Source organism: Aythya marila (genome assembly GCF_965140915.1).
Source record: "Aythya marila genome assembly, chromosome: 7".
NCBI classification, from domain to species: Eukaryota; Metazoa; Chordata; class Aves; order Anseriformes; family Anatidae; genus Aythya; species Aythya marila.
In genome coordinates this window covers 2,868,489-2,894,175 of record NC_139048.1, presented here as the reverse complement: position 1 = coordinate 2,894,175, position 25,687 = coordinate 2,868,489, and the positions used below count along the sequence as shown (strand labels likewise).

The 25,687-nt window shown below is 43.8% G+C and overlaps 2 protein-coding genes across 3 annotated transcripts in view; one reads left to right on the top strand and one right to left on the bottom strand.

Moving 5' to 3' along the window:
* The window catches only part of DOCK1 (dedicator of cytokinesis 1), a 258,024-nt gene that overhangs the window by 81,182 nt on the left and 151,155 nt on the right, over positions 1–25,687 (top strand). The window lies entirely within an intron of this gene.
* Positions 1–25,687, bottom strand: part of INSYN2A (inhibitory synaptic factor 2A) — a 37,518-nt gene that overhangs the window by 5,311 nt on the left and 6,520 nt on the right. Inside the window, exons 2-3 of the mRNA XM_082764405.1 lie at positions 17,894–18,962; positions 4,143–4,214 (exon numbers count right to left, since the gene is read on the bottom strand). Coding sequence (XP_082620531.1) covers positions 4,143–4,214; positions 17,894–18,957 — 1,136 coding nt within the window. The 5' untranslated portion in view covers positions 18,958–18,962. The remainder of the gene's footprint in view (positions 1–4,142; positions 4,215–17,893; positions 18,963–25,687) is intronic.

Sequence of the window (25,687 nt, the reverse complement as noted above, 5' to 3'; positions counted from 1 at the left end):
TGCAGAAATTGGCTAGAGATTTGATCATTTCCAGCAGCTAAAGTAACCTTGCAAAAACTACAGAGTATTTGTGACCTCTCTGAGCAGAGGGAAGCCTAGCATGAATTCCTTAAGATGCTCCTTCACAGGGATAATTCCTGATAGAGGCCGTAGAATAATGCACAAAAATATTAAACAGAAGCCTCATTTTCTCATAAAGATTCCTTTTCGAGGATTAAAATTCATGAGGGATGGTAATTTAAATAGAAACGGAAAGGGCAGTTCCACTAAAAGATAATCACGGAATAAAACAGCCTGTGAAGATTTGAGTGCACATGGGTTTGGGTGTGATAGATTCAGTACAATTTCTGCATATCAATGCGATTTCTTCTTAATAACCAGATCTTGGTAGACCTCAGTATTAAGTTGACTTTGTGCTGACAATTTACCCTAATAAGGGTTATCCTCTCTCCTTAAAAATGATAGTGAATCTGCATTTAGTTTGGAAAGGATACATGGATAATTTTTTTTGTATCTTTCTATAAGTTTTGTTCTATAGTTTATAAAAGACGGATGATTTTAAAACTGTTTTGAGGCCTTTTGTTTTGAGATGTGGATACTGCTGGGGTGGGTTAATGTTTGACACATCAACACCTGGCTAAAAGTTTGCTTATTTTTACTAAAAATGACATTTTTTGACTACTAATTTAACCGCTGTGTGCTGATTACTACAAAGACATGCTGCAAAACACTTTTTACTAGTTTAGACTGTTGTCGTGTAGCTGGGGCTTGGTTAAAATTAAAAAGCTCTGTTGATAATATTGCAGATAAAGAGTCCTGAAGCTGTCTTTGAGCCTAGAGCTCCAGGAGACGTGGCACAACTGATCCTGTCCCTATTAGGATCCCGGTGACAGCAGACTGCTGAAACCTTTGGGGTAATTGCTCCAGCCTTTCCCAGCCTTCACGGGAGCAGCTAAATGGGTCTTTAATTGGCAGGGGAAGCAGCAAATTGATGTGTGCTGCAGGACGAGGATGCAGTTAATGTTGCTCATCTCATGCAATGGAAGAAATCTGACCTGGGTTAGAATTCATCAAGTTCCTGAGCCTGTTTCCTATGGCAGCAACAAGTACATTTTTGAGGGAGTGGGGAATCAAATTTAGATGGTTCTTTTCCTGCTGGTTCCTGGAGTAGGAAAGTTTAATTTTTTGGGACCTTCTATCTTTTAACAGTTTCATGTTTGAACAGTTTCCTATTTATCAAAAAAGGAAAAAGTAACCTGGTTTCCCACTTTTCTTTAATTCTAAAAAGTATGTATTCTTTTCAACATTAAGACTATGAAAGAATAGATTTGGAATATTAGTAAAAAAGACATACTGCATATGCAAAATAACTCCTTTCAAAATCCTCTACTTGAAATGTTTACTAAAAGTCTGGGCATTTTTGCACATAAAAAGCAACAAAAATAGCTTAGAGTACAACAGTGACTTGTGTCTTCCACATTGTCTTCAGCTTTTGTGCTAGATCGTATTAATATTCGGAGAAGTCATCTTGAGGAGCAGAATTTAATTACAGTGATTGTTTCTGCATTCTAGCTCCTCATCTCTGCTACACTTGACACCACAGCAGGTAGCTGGATTGGCAGTAGGGCAACTGATTCATTCCCCTAAGATGCTTCAGTTTAAAAATAGAGCTTTGAAAGACCTCCGAAGTGTCTTTTTTTAATGTTACCGTGTTAAAAATTGAATTGCATTTTTGAAAGCAAAGGCAATTGTGGACAATGTCAAGAATTCTTTGAGCTCTTGACTTGCCCCGTAAGGGTGTTGGTTACATTTTCTTTGGTCTCCCCTGTCTACTGCCTGTGTGAAGGGAGGACAGTGGGTCCAAGCTGGGTAAAAACACTTCTCCTAGTATCATAAAAGCAGTTGGAGAATGTGCTTTAATTTCTGTCCCTAAAACATGTTCTTTCTTAACTGTACCTGTGTGCAAGGTTTGTCTTGCAGTCCTTTAGAGGTGCTCCCTGTATCCTTGCACGCAGAGTTGAGGTTTACCAGCAGCTTGAGCATCCTCCCTAATGAGATGCTTCATTTTGTTCGGAGGTTCCAGCACTGTAGTATTTGACTTCGGGAAGATCCTACAAGGCAATGTGTCTTAGTGGTGGTTTTATCAGCGAATTTCTCTTTTATCCTTTCTGGCTGCTTATCTTGTCATCGTAATTCAGCCTTCTCAGAGTTTCCCCTGTTTTGCGCTGTCTTCTGCTTTTAGACTTCTTGCCTGCAGCGTGTATTCTCCTACTGTGTCAAAAAGCTGAGCTGATTTTTGCTAAAACTTCCCCTGGAAACACTGCTTTAGGCGAATGCCCTGCATCGACAGCTTCAGTCCAAATGGCTGTTCTGGTGGGAAATGCTGGGGAGCCAGCTGGTAATGCGTGTGGAGGGAAGCCCTTCAAATCTGCATGGCTGCGTGCTTTTCATTTGCAGGGCATGTAAGAGGTAGAAACGGGTAAGTTCCTTCCTTTTAAACCTGCTGACTAGAAATCAAGCCCTTTAAAAATAAAATAAAATTGTTTTTGAAACAAAAAGAGCACCTCTGATGACAGAGAGCTGTGTTGCAACTTCCCTGTCTGCCCTGGGAAAGAAATTGCATGGGATGAGCAAACAGGGCAGTAGGAGAGGCCTTTGTTATTTCTATGCTGCTAAATGCCTTTCTAAAGGAGAAATACATAAATTGGGTCCTTCCCCTTCACAGAACAGCACCTTGCTCTTTCCTAGTTAGCTGGGAAGGAGAAAAGATGGAGCTGAAGCTTTCCATCCTTCCTTCTTTCACTTCTAGGGAGCTTGGGTGTAATGTATGGATAGGTGCAGGTCTTCCACCTCAATCAGAAACCGAGTAGACAAACAAGGGGGGAAGTGGTTTTCAGACCCAGACAGCATTTGTACATTCATTTTAGTTTGTATCTTTAGTTAATACCAGTCTTTATACATTTTCATCTGCACTATATTGCCTGATTTTCTGAAATACCTGCTGATACATTTCAGAAGGAAATCTAGAAATAAGTTCTCAGAATATTTTATCCCTTTGTACAGAAAAGAGAAGAAATTCCTGGTAGAATGATAATCTGAGTCACGTTTATTTCCATCTTACCTGCACCACATGTAAACATGCAGTTGCTTTGCTTTAAGACTCTCTGTAATGGAGGAGGATAATTAAGCTGTCAGTATGAAACACATCATCAAACTCCTGATGGCTTCGTGTCATGCCCACTGATTATCTGTTATTCATTACATAGTACATGGCAAAACGGGTCTCTTGGCTGATAAACTTCAGGAGGCGAACCTCTGCTTTAGAGAAAACTGAAACGTATCCTTCCACCGTCTGCACCTGATTCTGCTCTAGCGAGTAAACTCCCAAGTATTTCCTTCTGGAGGAGAAATTGTAGCAGGTATAACACATCTTTAACAAAGCCATGAAGCAGTTTTGTCATGTTTGAAGGTTTGACAGTAATGAGCCAACCTGTATTCACCTTCCAGAACCGTACACCTTCAAAACGAGTCTGTTAAAGGGGATTTTTGTATGCATGCAGCGAGTCTTCACTTGTGCATTGCATGAAGACTGAGCAGGTTTGATTTGAAGGCAGACGTGTGCTGTTCGTGTTGAGCAGGACGTATTTGCCCTGTATGTTTTAAAAACTTACCTACTACAAATGTGAGAGTATGTAAAAGCCTGGGTAGTAATGTCATTTCCCTGATTAAACTACCTAAATTGAATCTGTACCTGGTTATCTGTGCTCTGAAATCTCAAAATTGCTTCCTGAGTCCGGCTGTTACTGCTATGAAATCAATTTGGCACGTGGAGCTGCTGGACAGGAATTGGAAGCATCTCTAGCAACGTGACAATGAAGCTCACAACTTGTAGCACTCCACATCCGGGAGCTGCAGCGGTGCAGTGACCGCAGTCATTTATTTGTCATTGTAGGCTTGAAAGCAGATGTCAGTTCATATAAGTAATTTAGTGAAGGTAAATTTATTTTCTGTTTTTTAATCTGCTTCTGTGTATTGAAAAAAACCCCACCATTTTAATGAAGGCTACCGTTTCATCTTGCATTAATGAATAAAATTGTTACTCACATTAAGTAAGAAGAGGGAGTATTCATATTTTAACCTACCTGTAGATGATACACGCGCTGTTCCTGCACGTGTCGCAATTAGCCGTGTCTTGACCAGTCCGATATGAAAGCCTACAAAGATAAGAACACGAGATCATTAAAAAGCAATTTATTTAACATGCCTTTGCCTTCTGTCATTGCTTTTCATAGAAATAAGAACTTTTTTTTTTAAACGTTAGTGTTGACCATACCAATCTAGCTAGAAAACAGGATCAAGAGGAAGACCATCCCATCTAACTAACATTTCCCTTATTCACCTGGCCTGCACCTCTCTCGTCACCCTTCAGTTTGAGGCATGGTCCAGCTCTTACTTTCCCTAAGTATTGTCACCTATGCAAGGATTTGTCTGTACACAGACAGAAATTTCATTAAAATAAATGTCTTAAATTAAAAGGAACACAGCAGCCTGTATATCAATGCAAATGTTCTTGCATGCAAAGGACTTTAAAATGAAAATTGTGAAGTCAGTTTTTACATAGTAGCACTGTCCTTTTTTTTTATAAACTTACATATCTAAACTAGAGAATCATTTTAAGGTTTTTTATTCCAATTTGTGTAAAATACAGACTGGTATCTGCCGTTTGCTCCTAGTTACTTGTAAAAGAAATGGGGAAATACGTCATCTGTGGAAGTTTGAGGATTTTGGATCGGGTTAGCAGAAATTTAAGGGAATGCTGCCGAGCTCAGGTTCTGGGGACAGAGGGCCTGCTTCTTGCTTCCCAGGCACCGTAACAGTCATTGGAAAAAAACAGTGTTTGTGGAAATACTGATTTAATTTTTACTTAACAAAATATCAGGCCTCTAATACACAATTTTAATGAAAAATGATACACAAATTGTTCATATGCCTGTCCCTAACACAGAAAATGAACATTTCCTAAATACCTACGCTGCGTCACTTCTCCTTACTATTTAAAAAGCTTTGAGTATTGTTTAAGAAGCTTATTAGGGTCCTTATAAGGACATATTTTACCTAAAACTTATGTTTTTAAGAGAGAAGAAATCCCTCAGTGTGACCTTGAAGGCAGCGAGGGAATCTCTGGCACTGAGACACTGCGGGATGCTGCTTTTGGCCCTTGGAGGCCTGAAGTAGTTTCTGCTTTCAGTTCCCCGTTAAGACTCTCCTGGAGGCAGGCACTCGGCTTGGCACCACTGCATTAAACTTGGGCTTGTGAAATTATTTTTCCAAGCTATTGATCAAATCCTAAAACCCGTCGCTGAAAGACCCAGCCCCTGAACTTCACAGCTCAGCGTCTGGAAGCCGTGGTTCCCCGCAGGTAGTTAATAACCACCCTGGGAGGAACAGCACGGGTGTCTGAATGCCTCTCTATAGATAAAGACATAAACGCGCCGTGCTGGGTGCCAGTTTTTTTCATTAGATGTCACTTGGGACGTTTTTATTTCTCCGTGCAAGCCTGCAAAGTACCTTTTAATACACAGGTAATTAGCTGCTTCGTAGACTAATGACCTCCTGCTCTCCGGCAGCCTGTGCTGCTCGTGCCGGCCTCTCTGCTCTCTGCAAAGTGCTTCTCGGAGCAAATGGATGTGTCTCTGAATCGCCGCCCCCTCGGGATGCTCCATGACAAAGAAGTGGACCTGTGGGCGCTCCTAGTTCCTGAGGCATCCAGCCAGCTCCCACCAGCACCGTGCCCATCGTAACAAAACGTTTTGGCTGTGAAAAGCTCACCCCAAGTTAGTAGGCTGCTTACTTATTTAGCAAAAGCCATACTTTGTTTGGTCTTACTGCAGATGTGCCAGGTCAGTCATGAACTGTGGTCCTGCTTCCGTAACTTGCAATTTTGATTTATTTATTCTTTAATCTTGTTTTCAGGACTTTTATCCAAATTAATTTCTAAAGCATATGATGATCTTTTAATGCTTGAAACCGTATTTCTTAATTTATGGTGTACGCAGGCTCAACCTGATAAAAACTGGCCCTCTGATATCAGCATTAAAATGATCTGATCACTTTGAAATCCCAATATCCCAGCTGCCCCGTTCAGCACTGTTGCTTTTAGCCTCACTGCCACCCCCAAACCGACCTGTTCACAATTAGTTGTTTGGCAATTTATGATCAACTTGTCTTAAAATGTCATTTTCCTCCTTCAATCTTTTCAGCTTTCTCAGGGAGGGCTTTTCTTTCAAGCTCCGGTTCAGGTGATGCTGCTTCGTTAGCCAAGGCTGCGCTGTACCAGAGGTGGTACAGCACAAATGCAATTACTTACAAATTAAACTCTTTATAAAAGAATTTTGTTGTTTTTACCCCGGGGCTTCAGGCTTTCACTTTCTTGTTTTCACATAATTATCTCCAGAAATGCTGGCATGGAATTTACCTACCTCATGCCAGCAAAGATTTTACCATTAGCACAGTGGTTCTGCACACAGACCTTACACAGTGAAGTAAAAACCAACTTGCTGAGAAACAGAGCAGCTGGAGGTACTGAAAAGTATTTTTCAATTTTTATTTGAATGGGTAAATGTGAAGTTTTTCACAAAGGTTCCTACGGAAAACTTTGCTTTTTAGTGAACTGATGAGTGGCTTTGGTCTGCCTGAGATCCAAAATGGGGTACCTGGGAGCCAGGAGTTCCCCCAAGCTGGGACTCCCGTGAGCAATGCACTTTATATAAAAATTATTTTTACATTTTCTATGTAAAAATTATTTTTACATAAAGTTATTACTTTTATTTTATATTTTTTATTACTGTTATTTTTCATTATTAGCCCTGCAGCTTCATTGCCCACTTTTACCATCACGGGTTTGGGCATGCTGCACTGGTTTATGTGTACGAAACACTGGGTTTCATAACTTTGATGGATAAAACTTGTGGCTGTTGAACAACCAGCTCTTGGTTTTGCCCTTTTGGCTTACGTTGCTTTCGGTCTCCCCTAACAAAAATCCAGCAGCTTCGTGCTTTGATACCTTGCGCCTCGTCTTTCTGCCTCCACGTGGATGTGTGCAGATGGGCCTGGCCAGTGCCACGTGCTCGGGGATGTAGGTGCTGGAGGAGGGGTGGCTGGAGGCTCCTGCTGGCTGTGTCTGCCTCTGATGAGCTGGGTAAGCGAGCAGAGGGCTCTCCGGGCTCGGTGTTTCACGTGTGGTTGCCAGCTCCGCTGCGTGCTATTTTCCAGAGGCTTTTACGTGCTTGCATTTCTTTTAGCATTCTTGGCACAACCGGAGCTTAACCTCAATTAACACCTCCAAGGAGGAAAATATGATAATGACGAGCAGCCATTTGCTGATCTGGACTGGCAGTTGCTAAGAATAGGCAGGAGTTTCAGAGCAGCCCGAAGGAATTACGTACACCTCGAAAACCCCTGAGAAATGCCGAATTTGTGCACCTGCTTGAGGCGTCTTTTGAAAATACCAACTGCAGCACCTTAAAACCATCTTTGCATTTGGGTAGGCTTTTTGCAAATATAAATTGGAGGCCTGGCAGTGCTGAGAGGGAAGTTTAGGTCTGTATATACAGAAATCCTTCTGTGGTTCAGGAGGTGGCGAGGGAGGGGGCCCTAATCCAAGTACCCTGAGCAAGTATTGAAAACAAAGAAAACCTTACAGAGTGGTTTGGGGAGTAGTTTTGTTACATCCTCCTGCTGGGACTATACAGAGCACAGAGAGTGAAACACTCTGACGTTACCTGGGTTTGCAGAATAATGCCTTAAAAATAAATAGCGTGGTGGTGAACTTTGCAAAACTTGCATTTACTGTTAAGCACTGAAGAGTAACGAGGCTGATAACCAGGCTTTAGGAGGGAGTTGTCCACCCTTATTATTAACATAATTTGGCTTCTGGCAGAATCAGATGACTCCCGATGTTCTGTGCGTTGTAGTTGTCCTTGTGGATGTTGTAGCTGCATAAATAGAGGAAGATCACTCGACAGGTTTGGCAGATGAAGCTAAATCCTGCTTAGCCATGGTCTTAGTCTTACCTAGGAAAGATGTGGCATTGTATCGGGATGGAAAGCCACCTCGTATAAATACACTTCTATCAGCAAAGTCCTGTTCCTGCTGGATTAAGCTGCCTCTGGGTGCCCTAAGCCGCGTGCAGGGATGCTGCAGCTGGGCCGGCAGCAAGCTCACAGCCAGCTCTGCTGGGAAGCCCCCGGCCCCGTGGGTCAGTGGAAAAGCTGACACAGCCCCTCCTGGTGCCGTGTTCTCATTACGCTGAAAACCAGCAGTCAACAGCTGTCATTTATAGCTGGCAGTGCTACAGCCAAAAGAATAAATAACTGCAGAAGAGCGGCGTTGAGCCCAGAGCGACTGACTTGATTGACTCGATGCTTAAACATTTCGTTCGCCTACGTCTGGACGCAAACACTGAATTGTTCCATCTCAGATGTTACGTTTTTTTCTCCTCTGCTTTCACCTGAAGTTTTAATTACTTTATTTTTTTTTTCTCTGGAGTTTTTTTGACCTTATTTGCTTCCCTGGTACAAGGCTTGGGAGCATCCTGGCGCACGCAGCGCTGTGACGAGCAGCGTAGGGTCCTTGGAGCACTCAGGACAGCTAGAGAAAGGGGTGCTTTAGTGTGTCCTCCTTCAGGTTTGGTCGCTTTATGTGGAATTTAATTGCATTTAAAATAGATTGGGTGTTACAGCTGTGAGCAGAAGCCACTCTTTGTTAGAGCTGTGCTTTGCAGCGCCCCAAAAGGGCCGTGAGCTCCCTGCTACCTCCGGCACTATCGGCTCCCCCCAGCCAGCAGCTGTTGCCCCGTTTTTTAGCAGTCTCGTGGACTTGTAGTGGGGATTTGCCTTCCTGGTGGGGCTTTCCCGTCCTGCTCTGAAGTTGTCAGCACCTTCCTGGGGACTGCTGCAATACCTGGCAGCTGCAAAGCTCCGTGCCTGTGCAGTCAGAGCACACGTGCAGAGGTGGGAAGGCAGAAGCTGTCCTGGCTCTGGGGTATGTAGGGAGGCTGTAGGTACTCAGGGTTATCCTGCTGGGTACCAGGACGTTTTAACATTAAAAACACAGCCAAAACGATAAAAAAAAAAAAGGCAAAAGAAACCACGCACAAATTCAGTAACTCATTTCTGAAAGTTGTTTTTAACTGATGGTGGAGGATGGAAGTGGAAATTGCGCGATGCTCTAATAGCAGAATCATTTTCCAGATTTTTTTCCCCCTATCTTTCTTGTTATTACAGGGCTCGTATTATTCATCTGGTCTCTGAAAGTACTTTGAAATGTAGCGGAGCTCAGTGGTGAGATTTTTTAGGCTGTTTCCAAGACAGTAGTTTGTTGTTTTTTACCCAGTCCTGACAGTTGGAAGCAGATGACTAATTTTCTTTTTGAGGTATTTGCGCTGTGGGCGTGTGGCATAACTCCCAAGACAGCAATTCAAGTGCTTTCACCCCGTAAATACATTTTTATATTGTACTCAGGTTAGTTAGGGAGTGAGGGTTTAAAAAAAAAAAAAACAAAAAAACAAAGCAAAAAACACAATAAAAAACAACCACCGTATTTCAATAGGGCTGCCTAGTGATTAAAACCCAACCAAACAACACAAGCAAACAAAAAACCCCAACCTTGTGAATCAAAAGAATTAAAAAGGCATTTCAAGTGAAATCAGAAAATCTTGTAGGAATTACGAGTGTTCGAGGTCTGGCATCTCTCTTGAATGCCTTTGTTTCTCTGTCATATCACCAAAAAATGAGAAGGATAATTAAAATGTCAGCAGTTTGTGTATCAATAATTCAGGGAATTTGTTGGCTCTGGCTGAGCACCAACTTTATCTCTGGCTGGCAGCTCTTTGGGGGAGTGCTTGGTTATCTGTCACACAGCTTACTCAGTATTACACCCCGAGGTCTGGCTTTGCCCCTCGTGCTTTGCTCTGGACCCCAGCATCATCATTTGGGTGCTGCGAGACTTGTGAACCTCGTGCTGCAGCCCCCTTTATCATAGTTTCGTTCCTATTCCAAGTCCCTGTTGCTCTCCCACCCCCAAATCCACCTTATTTTAAAATGAATGCCTTCTGCATGTAACTTCTGGGGTTTGCAGGGCTGATGTTTGTGCAAGCCCGTGCAGTGCTCATGCCCTCAGACCTCTCTAGGTGCCAGGCTCCTGCTGGACTCAGACTTCTGCCTAGTACAGCTGCTGCCCGGTGCTCTTGCTGTTTGAGTGGTGCTTCCAAGGTCAGTACTTGCAGGAAGGAGGAGCAGCAGGAAGGCCCTTGGAAGCAGGTCTCTGCAGGCCCCGGCACTTTGTTTTCTCATTTCTCTACCTGATGGTTTGATTTCACTGCAGTGCAGGAGAACCGGTGGAGAAGCAGCCCTGCATCTGCCGGAGCTCTGCACACAGCTCAGCAAGGTCCCACCTCACAACTTTTTTCTGGGCTCGTGTCGGTGGCAGTGGAGGGAACAAATCTCATTTACCACAGCGATGTCCGAATCTTGCCAGGCTGAAGTATTCTGGAGTGCAAATTGCCTTGCTGATGTCCAAATACCTCTGCTCATCTCCGCAGCCCAGTCTGGCTGAGTTATTAGACCACGCTCAGATCCTCTCTCATCTTCTTACCGATAACCAGGAGGAAACAAAGAGCAGAATACCTAATCTAATGGCCTGTTCTATTTATTTGTGCAACAAGTGATGTTGTGAAAAACACACCCCATCATCCTGCTGCCCAAATGCTGTTCATAGAGGGCCAGGCACAGCTCGGGGTGCTGGAGAGGCTTCCAGCAGCCTGCAGAAGGGCACTTTGCCTTCACAGCTGCCCTGGGACCCCACAGATCCCTGTCCTACTGCTGAGCGAGAGGCAGAAAGGAGCAATGACAATAAGCTGCTGCAGAAAATGTGTGAATTGTGATTTATTAAAGTGCTCCTTTCCTAAGTGCTTGTATATAACGTGGAAAAATGGTTGGGTGAGTGGGAAGAATAACCTGGTACTGCCTGCAGGCAGCAAAGGCGTGCCCGTGTTGGGCTGCGCCGTGTCCCTTAAATCCATTACCTATTGACTCATCCATCTTCAGAATTTCTCTGTATTTGCAACGTCCAAAACAAAGCCACAATAAGAAAATACGAAGCAGTGTGATAGGGGATTTTTAAGATCTGAGCTGAGAACAGGACCTGGGTGTTGTAATAGAGGAAGAAAGCCAGCAGTGACACTGGGGGGGAGACAAACAGACGCGTGCCTGGGAGCTCTTTGGCATAGGAGGTGTTTACCTCCCATTTCTGAAACAAGCCATGGATATCGGAGTCCAGCTCCACTCCTCGTTGTCCCTCAGCTCTGTGAAGGTGTCCTCCCATAGGACTGACCTGCACATTTCTTTCTTAGCTCTGGAGCGGGGGCAGCCAGGAGCAGTTTAAAAGCAAAAAGCCCCTCTTCAGGCAAGCCTTTTTACTGAAATTGCCCATAGTCAAGATCCATTTTTCGCCAGGCATACCTCTGTGCACGCCCATAAGGCTCGGAAGTAGGTGTCAGGTAGAAATCTGGGGATTGATCTCTTGCAGAACCAACAGCGGCGAGAAACTTGGGACCGTAAAGCTCATTTTGCTCATTTTTACCTGACTGGGTAGAGATGTGGCTCACCGCTCTGTCTCGTTGCAATCTAATACTACAGCATTCAAAATGCCGTTATTAAAGGATTACTCTAATTGTGTAAAGCGAAAACTGGTAATTCAGTACCTAAATAACATCCTCTTTAAAAGACTGATTTAGCAGAGCTCTCCTTGCAGGTATGTAATTTGGACAGCTCGGTGACAGTTGGAAGAGCTTCCCTTATGATCTGCCGCAACTCACAGGGATATATTTAGCACGAACACGAGCCTGCTTACACTTTTTTCTCAGTCATTCATTGTAAGACTTCACCGGTATTTCTGGTTTTGAATGTGGAAGTTTGCTTTTATTGCCCTTTGTGTTAGTGCAGCCACCCCGATGTGTCTGGAGCAGAGATTTCCCTTCCTGGAGGGCTGGTGACCCCCCTGAAACAGGTGGGGTCCTTCATCTGGCTCGTAAAACCTGGTGAATAGCAAGCAGATACAAATCACATAATTTTTCTGAACACACCAAGCTGTTTTCTCCAGCTGTGCTGTGCGGTACCTGCAGCTAACAGCCGGTACGTTTAGTTTGCTGTGCCCCAAGACTGGGAGCGGTCCTCCTGTCGTTTCTGGAGCACACGGAGTAAGCATTCAGCCCCAATAAATTTGTTTCAAAAGGTCTTTTACCTAAAGGTCTAAACCTAAAGGTTTGCCCTTGCTTTTTATCCACCTTGCCAGTATGATCTGGAGCTTTGGTTACAAGCAGTGGAATACATTTGTTCAACTCTTGAAGGAAAAAAAAAGTATATGAAGTATGAATCCCATCAAATCTGGACGATCTCTGACACACTGTGCTGTGAAATACAAGTTGGGCGCTGTTCATATCCAACTTCTCGTTGTTTTTCAGTGAGTTTAAGAGTTGGTCTTAAAGCTGCTTTAATGACCTAACCCCGGAAAAATAGGAATTTTCATGGAGTGCCCTTTGAGTGTGGCTCAGAGTTTAGGGAGTGATGCACCTGTGGGGCAGTGACAGGAGAGAGCTGACAGTTTAGCTCCTCATAATTAGAAATATCTGCGTGCTTCCAGCAAAGAGAGGGAGGAATTATAGGATGGCTGCAAGGAAAGGGGGGGGAGTTGTTGGAGCTAGAAAATAAAATGCTACTTGAGTATGGATTTGCACTGCAGTAATGGAATGCTCCAGGGGAGGCTGATCTTGGTGGAAACAGCAATGAATGACACACGGATAGAGCAGAATTGTCAAAGCAGGCGGTTGGAGTCACAAGGCCCACGAAGCACTGATCTGTGCAGAAATTATTCCTTTTCCCTGGCTATGGAGGATGCAGGTGAAGAGATGTCCTGTGTGCCACAGGAAGGTGAATTGTTACAGCCTGCGAGATGTCTCGGTACGTCTAGTCCAGGAAGGGTTTGTAACCAGTGTGTGCTTACAGTAAAGGGATTAGCAAGAAATGGAGGAGGTGGTCTTAGGCAGACTAACGGCCAGAACGGATTTGGCAGCTCCCCAGGACAGACCAAAGGGATGTCTGTGAAGATCCCCCAGGGGAAAGTCCAGTCACTGCAGCCCCTACACTTCAAAGGTCTGCTGGTGTCGTGTCCTGCAACTTGGCTGCACTACCACGATGCAAAACGTGATGTCGTTTGGGCATCACAGATAAAGCTGCTTGTGTTCTCTGGGTTTTTGTATCTTACTTTACAGTGCGGTTGTCTTCCTTTAAGCTTATCTACAGATTGCTTTCCTCCATTTCCAGGTTTTCTCTTAGGAACAATTTTCTTAAACGTTTCCTGTGCTATGTCTGTAATTGAAAAAGCAAAACAAAACCAGAGAGGTTAAAGAAAAAAAATAATAAAACCCAATCCCGAACAAAGCCATGTCATATCATTTCTGCCGCTACTCCATTATTTCCAAAGGCTGTGTTTTTCAGGGCTGTATTTGTAAGCTTTTTGAGCTTACCCTTCTCCTTATGTGACATAAGGAACTTGCCCATTTTTAAGTGTTGGCTCGTGCGTAGGCGGATTGAGGCCGGCAGCAGAGTTGTCACTGCCGGTGTTTGCTCTTTCCCCTTCGTCTGAGCTGCGTGGCTGGACTGTGCTCAGAGCAGCTTCTGGAAAAGGAGGAAAGCAAACAAGCTGGGTAATAATTGCTTCGGCTACCTGCCTTTCATTTGCCATCATTCCTGAGTCAGGACAAGCTGCCGCTGGGCTGCGTGATGCTGGGTGGGCGCTGGCAGTGCTGCCCTCCTCTCCTCTTCGGTTTCAACATCCAAGCAAACACGGTTTGGCTTTGTTTTGCTGCTGAGAAATGATAATAGAGACCCAAATATCCTGTATTCATTGCAAGGAGACGTGAAATGACATCCAGATCCCATCCCGGAGATCGTACTGCCTTCAAAGCCCCTTCAAAGCAGCTGGCTGAGCTGCTGCTGCTGCCTGGGACTGCATCTTGCAGCCGTGTTTGCTGAGAGCTCTTTAAATTCCTCAACCACTGCCTGCTAACAAATGAATATAAATGATGTCTGAAACAGGCTCATTTAACTGGTGCCTAATACGTAGCGTTTGGCCTGGCAGAGTCAAAATACTGTGACTCAGCTTTGTAGGGCGAATTGAGTACTTTGTTTATTAAAATTACTGATTTGTGGTATAACGAGAAGGGCCGTGATTGCTGCTACTTCTCACGGTGAAGATTTAAAGGGCAGATCATCGGTGTTCTCCAGCTGCAAAATATTTTCGATTATCTGTTCCTCTTCCAAATACTTCGCTGTTACATATTTCATGGGCTGTGCCGTCGTTGGCCAGGTTTGGAAATCAGTGACTTGGATTTTGCTCTTCCTGGCCTCGGTGAGGCTCCTTACAGGTAAACAGAGCAGAATTTTGCCTCGCTTAACCGAGGGCACCGTGTTTCAATAGAGACAAACATCTGCAGCTGTTACAGATTGCTAATAGTTTGCTCTGAATTCCGTTTGCTTTATTTTCCTGTAAATAACCTGTGTTGGGTTATAACGCTGCACCATGCTGCATGTAATACTCAGCACTTCTCCCCTCCTCTTGGAAGTCTGAGTCGAAGCTGGAGCTCTGCTGCTTTTGGCCATGCATGACTTAACACAAAGGTTGGTTAAAGCCTTTGGCTGTGATGTAATTTTTTCCTTTTTTTTTGGTAGAGGCTCCCACATAGTAAGATATAATCACCATTTTGCTGAGTTTTATTAAATAACAATGCGCACGAGAAGCGTACAGCTTTGATAATCTTCAGTGGGAGTACGTGGAGGATGTCACAAGCTCGCAGGAAGGATTTCTAACCTGCCCCCAAATCTGTTTAGGTTTAATGCATTACAACTGTGCTGCACCCCGTGTTTTTTTCCCGATGGCCCAAACTTTGCATTTTGTGACCGATCACCTGGGCCTGACCCCAGGTTAGAGAGCAGAGTTGACGCTGATGCTTGAAGCATCAGATTTGGGCAACAAGAGCCCTCTGCACCTTGCCAGGTGTTAAGGCAAGATGTTCTTTTCCTCCTCCTGCTTTTCCAGTCGCTTTTCAGCCGAGCCGAGGGCTGTGTGTTGTTGCTAATTGCAGATAATGTAGTCCTGACACTTTGCAAAGTATCCATGGATGATATTCACCCAAAGGATGCTACCACTATCTTCAGAGATGCTGATACAGTTTTGCTGGCATAGACTCATTTAGTGATGAATTGCAGTAATAGCAGTTCAGGACCTACAGCATATTAGTGAAAATGAATCCACTGAGCACTGGTCCCATGGCACCACCACAGCACTTAGAGAACACCAATTTTCCTGAAGGGAGAGGAATCTGACTGAGTGTTAGCGATTTTTTTCCCAGCAGTGTGTTATTTGTATTTGTTTCTCGATGTGTGTTATTGTAAGGTAGTTAATGCACGTAAGAAAAGCAGGAAATGCCACAAACACAGAACACTTTTTTGGGTTGGTTCATGGAAGACTTGCACGTGCTACAGAAAGCAGAGATGGAGCAGTAATATTGCTCAATTTCTTGCTGTAAACTGACCTAACAGGAATCAGGGGCTAGTAAAGGCAGAAATGCCTTTAAGATCACCCAGGTGCTAGAAAATTCAATGGATCTGGAATACAGAAACTCATAAACCAGGAGGAAAGATACAATACGCATCTCTCCTTTCCTCCTTCACCATTTCTATATCCTTCACGAGAGGAGGCACATCTGGGGTGTGCCTAGAGCATAGGAAGGAGGAGCTGCAAGCAGGTCTGAGGAGCTCTTTTCTGCTCTTGCTAAGTTTTATGACGGTACCTTTGTGTGTCCTTGTGTTTAAAACAACTCCCCATCCCAAGCCTTACTTTGATTTGTAGATATCTTGCCTCCAGTTTTTATAATTAACCTCCACTGCTGGTGGAAGTGCCACCGGTTATGATTTTGCAGTTAACATCAAAGACTCGGTAAAACATCTTAATTGCCTCTTCCACGCACCAGAACGTGTTTGAAATGAGTTCAAAACGTGTGATGTGTCCTTAGGTGGTGAGGAAGGGCCATCTCACCATTGCCAAGGAACCTGGGGGGGAAAAAGTAAAGGAGTGCTACAAATATCATATAGTCTCGCAGACTGACACACAAATCTGTACTGCCTTAGATATGCAGATAGTGTAAAGAACGGGGGTTTATAGGTGGGTCCAGTGTTGTAGGGCATGGGAACCCTCCTAATGTCAGATACATTAAATGGGTTTCATTTAAACATTACCCTTATATAAGTGAGGGTAAGAAAAATAAGCATTTGTGGACCTATTGCTCCAGTATCTTTGGGAAAAGAGGAAAAAATGGGCACGAAAGTCCTTGGAGGAAAGGCTGTTGTATCTGGCAGATGACCTTGTTGGGTAGGTGTGAGTGTTTCACACACACAGGGTGATCAGCTGATGAATTAGGACAACAAAATAATTTTCTGTATTTTGTGATTTGAGAAGCAGCATGCCACTTCTCCGATTCTCGTAGAGATTCTGTAAGTTAATACAGTCAGAGGAATCCTTTTTTTCTGAGTAATTATAAAAATTAAATAAATCTGAAAGTGTGTTGCTTTCTGGTAGGTCAAGAAGCTTCCCAGTCTAAAGATCCAGGTATTGACAGATTATTTAAAATAATATTTAAAATTGATAATAATTAAAAATAATAATTAAAATTCATAATTAATATATAAAATAAATATTCAAAATAATAATAATCATCATCATCATCTTAGCTGTTGGACAGTTTTCTCAACACAACCTTAGCATTTTTAGTTTGTTCTACAGCTGCTTACAGTATTTCTACTGAAAAACATTTTGAGATCGTAGGGTTAACAAGGTATTTTCCATGTTCCTAGAGGAAGGATTACAAACCTCAGATGTTCCTTTCTGACTGAAATTAAAGCACAGCCTGCCTTAAGTAGCAACAGCCACAGGTTTCTGCTTTTAAAATCTAGATTTCTTCTGAGAAGTTATGACTTAATTAGCGCATATACATTTTGAAGGGTAATAAATGAATAAATATTAGCAAACAAGTCTGAAGAGTGTTTGAGGTAACGCAGGAGACAGGCTGGAGTCTCTGGGTAAGGACTAAATGCTGTATTGCAGCAACCACTACTTGTAATGCACTAAAGGTTGAGATAAGTTATATAACTTAGTGATAAACAAAACTTCTTCCTTTGTGCCCGAGAGTTTGTCACATACAGAGTAGTACCAATGCTACAAAGACTTGATACTCAAAGTTTTCATTCTCTTAAAGAATTCAGTAGGCTGAAAACAAAACAGCAAACAAAACCCGCATGCTCCTAATGGAATTATATCGAGTTATATCCCTTTATCTTAAAAGCGAAGTTTCTCACCCAAGACTCGTCCTGTCCTTCGTGCTAGGTTGAGGGACTGTGGTTAATTTGGGCTGCTGATGGACGAGCACCCCCCGTAATCCCCCTTCAGGAGGGGCTCAGTGTGCGTTAGGGGACTGCAGTACCTCGGTGCCCGCGTGGGCACAAACTCATTACGGCTCTGCAGATTTGGAGCAGAAAAGCTCCTACAGGTCTTCCAGTAAACAACTACCTAATTACGTTCTGCTGGGACATGCAGGTAGGAAATGTAATACCCTTGGCAGGTTTCTCCGGGACTCCTAAAGCAGCAAAACCGTGTATGCATGAGGAGTAACACAAAGCACATCTCGGTGCTCTGCAGGAGGGCAGATACAAATTCACACGAGCAAATTCAGAACCAAAGGCACAGAAACCAGCTTAGAGTTGCTTCAAAGCCTCGTACTCACCCTTCCCTGTGAGCTTCTCCTTTCTCTAGCTCCTGGATGACCCCCAACAAGACCTTGATGGTTTCCTGACTGGAGCTGATCAGATTCTCCATCACCTGCAGCTGCGCTTTCAAGTCCACAACTTCGGTGTGAGGCACGATTTGCTGGCATTCCTCGCTCAGGGCGACGGCGGCCTGGCAGCTGGGCGAGGCGTCGCCTTGAGGGCTGCGCTCGTGCCGCTCGCCGGCCGGGCACCGAGCCTGCAGCGGGCAGGAGGGCGCCTCGGCGGCCTGCGGCTGGACCCCGTTGAGGTGCACGGTCCTCTTGCTGTCCTCCTCGCCCCCCGCCGGGCACAGCGACCACTCGGCTTCGGGCTGCGAGGCGTCCGCGCCGCCCGCCGGCAGGTAGAGGGTGGCCACCTCCGTTTTGAACACCCTCCCCTGGAGGGGCTGCCCGGGCTCCTCGCTCCCCGGCTCCGGCTTGGCCGCGTTGTGGAGGGGGCAGCCGGGGGGCTCGGCGCCCTGCCAAGCCCCCGCGCACGCCCGCTCGCCCACGTGGGAGATGAACTCGGCCGTCTGCAGGCTGCCGGCCTTCCTGCCCCACTGGCCCTCCTCCCCCGAGCTCCTGCCCTCCTTGTCCTTCAGGTCTACCAGGAACCCGTTGTTCTCGCCCTTGAAGGCGTCGACGGCGGAGGCGCTCTTGATGATATTCCCTTTCTTGCGGTCCAGGGGGAAGGTCTGGTAACACTTCTTGAGGTCGGGGGAGGTCTGCACCCCCGTGCTCTTGGTGACGTTGGGGATGGACCTGCGGGCCGGCACCGTCATGTACTTGCGGTAGGCCGTTTTGTAGGACAGCGCCTTCGCCTCTCGCTTCTCGCTGTCCTGGCTGGTGGCGAGCTGCTTGTCCCGCTGCTCGTTCTGGGCCTCGCAGATGTCCTTGAATCTCACCTGCAGGGCCTTGTTGCGCTTCTTGATCTGCCGGTTGGGATCCAGAGCATATTTCATCTCCAGAGCGAGCGAAGCTGCTGGCTCAACTTCGCTTTCCGAGGCGGTGAGTAAGCATTTGCTGGGCTCCTTACTCACCATGATGCCTGCAGTCAAAAACAGTTCAAAAAGCCCGTGTTATAACAGAACTACGAGGTTTTCCCCCTAGTTTTTCCCCAAACTTTTCATATTTGAGCTTATTTCCTGTGCTCTCACTAAAGAGGTCGGCGCTCACTACCTTTTTTGCTGGATTCTCTTCATTAACTCATAATCCTCGCTATTAGGTACTAGATGTTGGTCTTTTGCTAAAAAATAGCGCCTTTATCTTGCCGTGCTTTATGAGATTGGTTAAAACCTGCTCTTGGGGAGCAGCTGTGACCTCTGCAGGGTGACAAACCCAGCTGCTCGGGGGTGAAACCCCATTTTTTTGGCACCCAGGAGGTTTTCCAGGGTTTTTCTATGGGGGCTGGCTCCCCACGCAGGCTGTGCTGCACGGGAACCAGGCGCTCAGGAAGCGGGTTACTTCAATTTACTTCACAGTTACTAAAAAGTAAAAGAGAAAATAATTTTAAAAGCCTGTTTGTATATTTAGGGAGAAGTCTGTAGCACCATACCCTTAACTCTCCTTTAATGCAGATGTTGGTGGCAAGAAATATCAAACCGGCATTATTTTTACAGCATGCTTGCTCAGAAAACATGACTCCTGTGCACTATAGTTTGCGTCCTGGCACAAGATTTATCTAATTTCTCATTTTAGATGTCAATACCTGGATTTTTTTTGAAATCTACCTCACAGCTAAACATAAAATCTGGATGCAGATGAATTTTTAGCAACCCGTTGGTCCTGCTGTGTGCATAAAGTTTATGGTCTTTGAAAGTTTCTGGAAGAAGGCAGCAGTGCAGAAATTAGTTTTGCTTCAAATGCAAAACAAGCCATCCTTTACTAGAAGCACAATATACCTTTATAACAGAGCTTCTTGTCCTAAAGTATCCTAAAGTACTGAAAAATAAGAAAAAAAAACAACAACGAAAACTGTGATGAGTCAGAGCAATGATTTAATCTGCTATTGAAATACGAGCACCTCCTCAAGGATGAAGAGATGCCAACTGCTTAGCACAGAGCAAGGGAAAAAGCAGCTCTATCTCTGTGCAGATCATGTGGGATCTGGAGTAACTGGATGGCTAAGACCTCATTTTTACACTTCATTTGAAGTTGTCATTTTTAGTCTCCTATTGCGCAAATTCCTCCCTAATGCTGAGATTTACTGAATTACCCAATTCTCACTTAATCCGGGTGTTCTGCGGGTGTCTCCTGTTTAAACACGGCTGTACCTTCAGCGGGGCTGGGAGTACGAGGTATAATGAGCAAAGGGACTTCCAGGTGTGGCATTTGGAATACGTTTTTGATAAAAATTCTCCCATTAATAAAAAATCTGAAACTCTTGAAGACTTAAGTGCCACTATTGGGTATGTTTTATAACATCAGCTCAGCGGTACAAGTGAATATCTATGACTAGGCTGTATTCAGTTTTAATTTAATACAAGATAAGAAGTTAGATTCAGTGGAAATCTGAATGTTTACAGTGTTCAAAAAAGTAATTACAACCCTAGGAAATACGAACACATGAAAGTGCATGGCAGACAACCTGTATGCTGCAAGGCTGGGCCTCTGCTTTATCCAACAGCTTTCAAAAATCTCTTGCAAATGTGTCAATCCTTAAACTTTTATCATGTTATACTCTCTATTTCAGCTAGATTTCTCAGAGTGCTAGATACAAGTCTGTATGTATAAACAGAGTGCCTGATAGCAGCATGACCATGTCCCTCTTGTTATGGGGAAAAAGATGGTAAAAGGAACTGGTGAAAGGGAGCCTAAAGATAAAAGTGAAGCTGAATTTATGTCACGGAGATCTCTTGTATGTTGTGCCTGGGTATGGACGCTCAGCTCTCTGTATGCCTGTAAACCATGATGTTTAGATATTTTTTTCAGAAAAGTGAACTACGTAGGAATGGTACAAAGTTTTTCTTCCAATTTAAAACCTAAATAAGGGGCCAGTTGTGCTGCGTGTAGAACCCCAGTATCCTATGCTGGCTGTTTGGGGCTGTCTTTAAATCATATCACTTGCAGGGTGAAGTGACGCCCGTGAGACACATCCTGGGTACAGAATCCCATTTGTTCCCAGCTTCCAGAAGCAGTGCTGGTAGAAAATGCATCCAGCTAGCTAAAGGTGGAATTTTACAACACTTTGGATAACGAAGCGCTTTGTAGGATACAAACCTCTGCATCTGTCAGCCTGCTGTTTGACAGATATATACTGCACATGGATAAAATATGCTGTAAAAACTAGTGTCAAAAAAAAAAAAAAAAAAGCACTTTCATAAATATAGAGCTATTGGAAGCAAGTCTATCTTAACTTCCATAGATCTGATAAGTCAGAAAGTTTGCCAAAAACAAAAAAGAATACAGTAATACAACAGCCATTGTGTCCTGTATGTTCAAATCTGCTCATCTGGGTTCCTGCACTATTAGGGAATTTTACCAGATATGGTACATTGCCTTAGAAAGATGTGAAATCCACCTGAAATACCGGAATTATTTCTGAAGAGAGGATGCATTTTTACCCATAAAAGAGGCTCACAAAAGTTGGTTGTTAGATCTGGAAGTCACTCACTGCAAACATCTCTTAGGATACCTTAGAGTTGTCAATGTTCCTGGCAGAGTCAGTTTTCTGGCACTTTATTTGACAGTAGGCTCCACCAGCACACAATTTATGCTACAGTGTTGGTTTGATAATTTATTAGAATACATGGGAACAATCTCAGATTATTTGGGTTACTGCTTTATCCCACAATCCTTGGGAATCGTGGATCACTGGGTCTGTTTGGAATGACTTAATTGGCGGAATTACGTTATCTCCATTAATGTTATTAATGGAGCTGCTAACCCAGATGAAACCAGGAGCCCGGTGATATTCTACAGAGTAGAAATAGCTAAATGAAGCACTCCATTCGGTGTTGCAGTTAATTTTAAGCGTGTCTCTAATAGCCAGAAATTGATTCTTCAAAAATGCTCGTCTCCCTTTCCCAATTGCACGGGCCTGATTGATTTAGTTAATCTAGAGTTTTCCGTTCCCTCCAGTAGCTCGGACTAACAATCTTATCAGCAGCTGTGACTGACAACCACCAAAAGAACGAGAGCTGATTTTTTTGGAAGATTTACTCAGTTCTCAGCATGTTGAAGGAGAACTGGATGTGCACGCTGGAAAGCAGAGTGGTTGAGCCAAGAGTTGATTTAGAGTTACATAAACTTTTCTGCGTTAAATACGTAATACTTTTTGTTTCAATTATGTTTTGGACAAGGTTTTGACTCCAAGCTTGGTTTACTGACACTACAAGGTACTCTTCTGGGAGTGCTGTTTAACCATCTCACCTGTATTTGAGCTCAGCTGGTGCTAGAGCTCTCCCCTCTTTCCACTAAGCTCAGTGCCAAAATTCGCACAGATTTTATGGGGAATAGGAGTGTGCCATGGGCACAGCCTGCACCTGGATGGGTAAACTGGAAAAGGAAACCTCATTATCACTTGTTTCCAGTTCCCAAACTATCTATCTGTAATCCTGATGATGGAGATCCTCAATTTGCTTGAGCACTGCAAACCTTATGGCTTCCCGCATCACGGGGCTAGTAAAGGCTTGGGATCTGAATTTCGGCTGCAGATGCCAACAGAGAGCACACACTGAAACTTTCTGTCTGTGGCTCCTCTAAACAAGCCCTGATTGTGTGACGTGATTTGCTAAGCAGAATATGTAATGATCACAGAGCTTATTTTTCAGTTTTTAGCCTTGATTTGTTTATAAACTCCTGGCTGATTAAACTTAAGCAGTGTTCCCTGATGTTTGAATATGGAAATAAACTGTTCAATAATAATAAAGCGATGCACAGAGAAGCCTGAAGTTGGTACAGAATCTCCTAGTTAAGCCATGGAAAGCACCTGCTCTATTATTTCAGGCTCTCAGGAGCATGTTTTATTCAACTTAATAAATGTCTCCTGTTCAGTTCTTCATTTTCATTGACACTGCCCGGATTTCCTTCTCTTGGTTCAGAAGTGGTGCTGGGCATGGCCAGGAAGGAGACCAGCCTTACCCGGCTCGTGCCTCACTTACGAGATTAAGTCTGTGTCGGTAGGCAAACCACAAGCACATCTGCACAGGACTTCACTGTCCCCTTGCCCAAACTGCTCAAAGTCACTGCACTACCCAGGGAATTAAGCTGCCGGATTTCTCTATTGATTTTTTTTAATGATGGAAAAGGAGCCTTGTAACCTACCTCGTAATTTCAATTTGATTCCTGTCAGTTTGACACAGAAATGTATTCAGAGCGTAAACGCGCTAGCAAACAGCACGGGCCACGTGCAACTTCCCAAGTTCTGCATGCAGACAAAAGGCCCAGATCCCAGCCTGGAAAGGCGTTGGGGATTTGGCTGTAAACTTCTGTGCACGTGTTAAGAGCACAAAGGAAAAATAAGACAAGGGATTGCAAAGTATTGGAGTTCACTGTGTAAAGGGGAGCCCACTGGGGATACGTACCTTCAGGCTTCTCAAGGCTATAGTTCCTCATAAGAAATTCAGCTCTGTTCTTATGCATCTAAATATTATCATAAAGTTTAGTAACGTGTATTTGTTTTACAAAAAGTATTTTATGTCCACAGGTTGTCTTTTAAATGCATGCATAGCCTATAGTCCCTTTCTGTCTTTAAAATTAGACATTTGAAAGAAACTGGGATTCACTTCCTATGAAGGAACAGGAGATGGAATCCTATTTAGGTAGATTCACAATATACTATCACGTAGCCCAGTGACAGCAAGCTGAGGATATTCTACATGTAATCTAAACATTTTTCTTAATTTTGAATTAAGTAGATTCTTTTCCCCAACTTTCAGACATTTTTTCAGCTTTCCGAGGAGCGTTGTCAGTCTTTTAGAAGGAATCCGATCGTTGGGTTAACTGGCCGTTCTATCATACAAACCTCAAAATCATGTAGATAATTAATCAGTAAAGTCCAATAAACAAGCTGGACCGATAAAGAAGAAATTAATTGGAAGTTAATAATGATCTTAGCCAGTTATGAGTTGTTGCAGACACTTGCCCGATGTTACAAGTGCGTATAGACTTTTAATACTCAGCTCTGAGGGTGAAATCTGGCCTCTAGCTACCCGTAAGGTGTGCCCCATTTTTGTGGGTTACAAAGTCCAGATGGTTGTTAGGGGAAAAAATACTGCGTGTAGTGACACACCGAACTGACGTGGAGACCACTCCGTCTTCCTTTTATCAGAATTGTTCATGTAGAATAATAAAGTTAGCAGTGCTGGTAAATGTCAAACTATTTTTTTCTTTTTAAATCTGTTCTGAAACCCTTAGGCATTGAACTTGAATTTTCTCTCTTGAACTTCCCTATTTATTGCTCAATAGCGAATTCATTCTCGTTGCTGCGTTTATGGATTCTGTATTTTATCAAGCAGAGGGCGAACTGCCATAGCCTTACAATCTCCCTGCTTTGGGAAGTTTGCACCACTTCCATGAACTACACAGAGCGCTGCTACCTTTTGCCCAACTCAGTGCTTTGCAGCCTGTGGTCTGGAGACGCTTTGCTTTTGTTTCACCTTTGTTCTGTCTTCCTGAGAAGAATTTACAGCTTCCACAGACAAAAACAAAGCTGAAACCCTGCTGACTTGAAGCTGATGTTTCACTTTTCAGGAACTTTCTCCTGCAAAAACAGCTTTGGGGTGCATTACTTGGAAATAACGCACTGTGCTGTAAACCACAAATGTTTGGTGGAGTTGTGATGCTCAGCAGGACGAAATGGTCGAGCAGTTGGACTGGATGGTCCTGGAAAGTCTGCTCCAACAGAACTGTCCTGTCTATGGATCAGGCAGTTGCAGCGTGACGCAGGAGGGATTCTTAATTGCCCTAAAGTCTTCCTTTGGACTAAGTACGATCGCGTGGCGTTTGGTTCTTTTTCTTTTTCCTCCCCCCATTGGTAGGCTCTGTACGAATGATATATAAAAGTCACATCTCAGCTAATGGCTCAGGTGGTCAATAAATGCCTTTAAATGCTTTTGTGAGCTTTAGCTTTACAGCTAAGTGGCTGGAAATAAAATATGTGATTTAATAAGCCTGTGGAATTTTAGATAGAGAAGCTACATATTGCAGGATAAACTATTTAAAACTTCCTTACAATGCAGTTTCCCTGAGTACACAAATGCTACGTGTTATCTTCTACATCTTTGATGTCTGCTATGTGTTCTGAACCCAAATTTGTAATAGCACTCTGGTTTTGGTGCTTCCTATATCGGTAAGTAAGATAAGATCAAAAGGTGGCGATAAAATCTGGTACAATAAGGGTTACTTTCCCCTAAATGTTTGTACAACTCACACTAGTAAGAGATCTGCACTTACATAATGCAGACCCTTGTGGCCTGAGTTAATAACCATTTCCTTCATGTTGGAACAAACACAGTGTCAGAAATACTCCCTGCCAATTCACAGCATTCAGAGGGCTGACAATATGAAACGTTTGCTAGAATGTACGATGGCACGGCGCTATTACAAGAATTATGCTCGCTTTTAATGTATTATGCAGCTATTGCTGCTATAAAAATCTGAGTAAAGGTTTATTAGCATTATTTTGCCCAGATTTACATGGCAACTCTTTCAGTGTTACAGCTGATACTTGTAGTGGAAGGATGTTGCTGAGGATGTGTTGCTAGGAGAATCGCAAATAGCTCTGCTTCTATTCCGCTGTCTTCCAGGAGCCCAAAGCCAGCCTACTTTCAC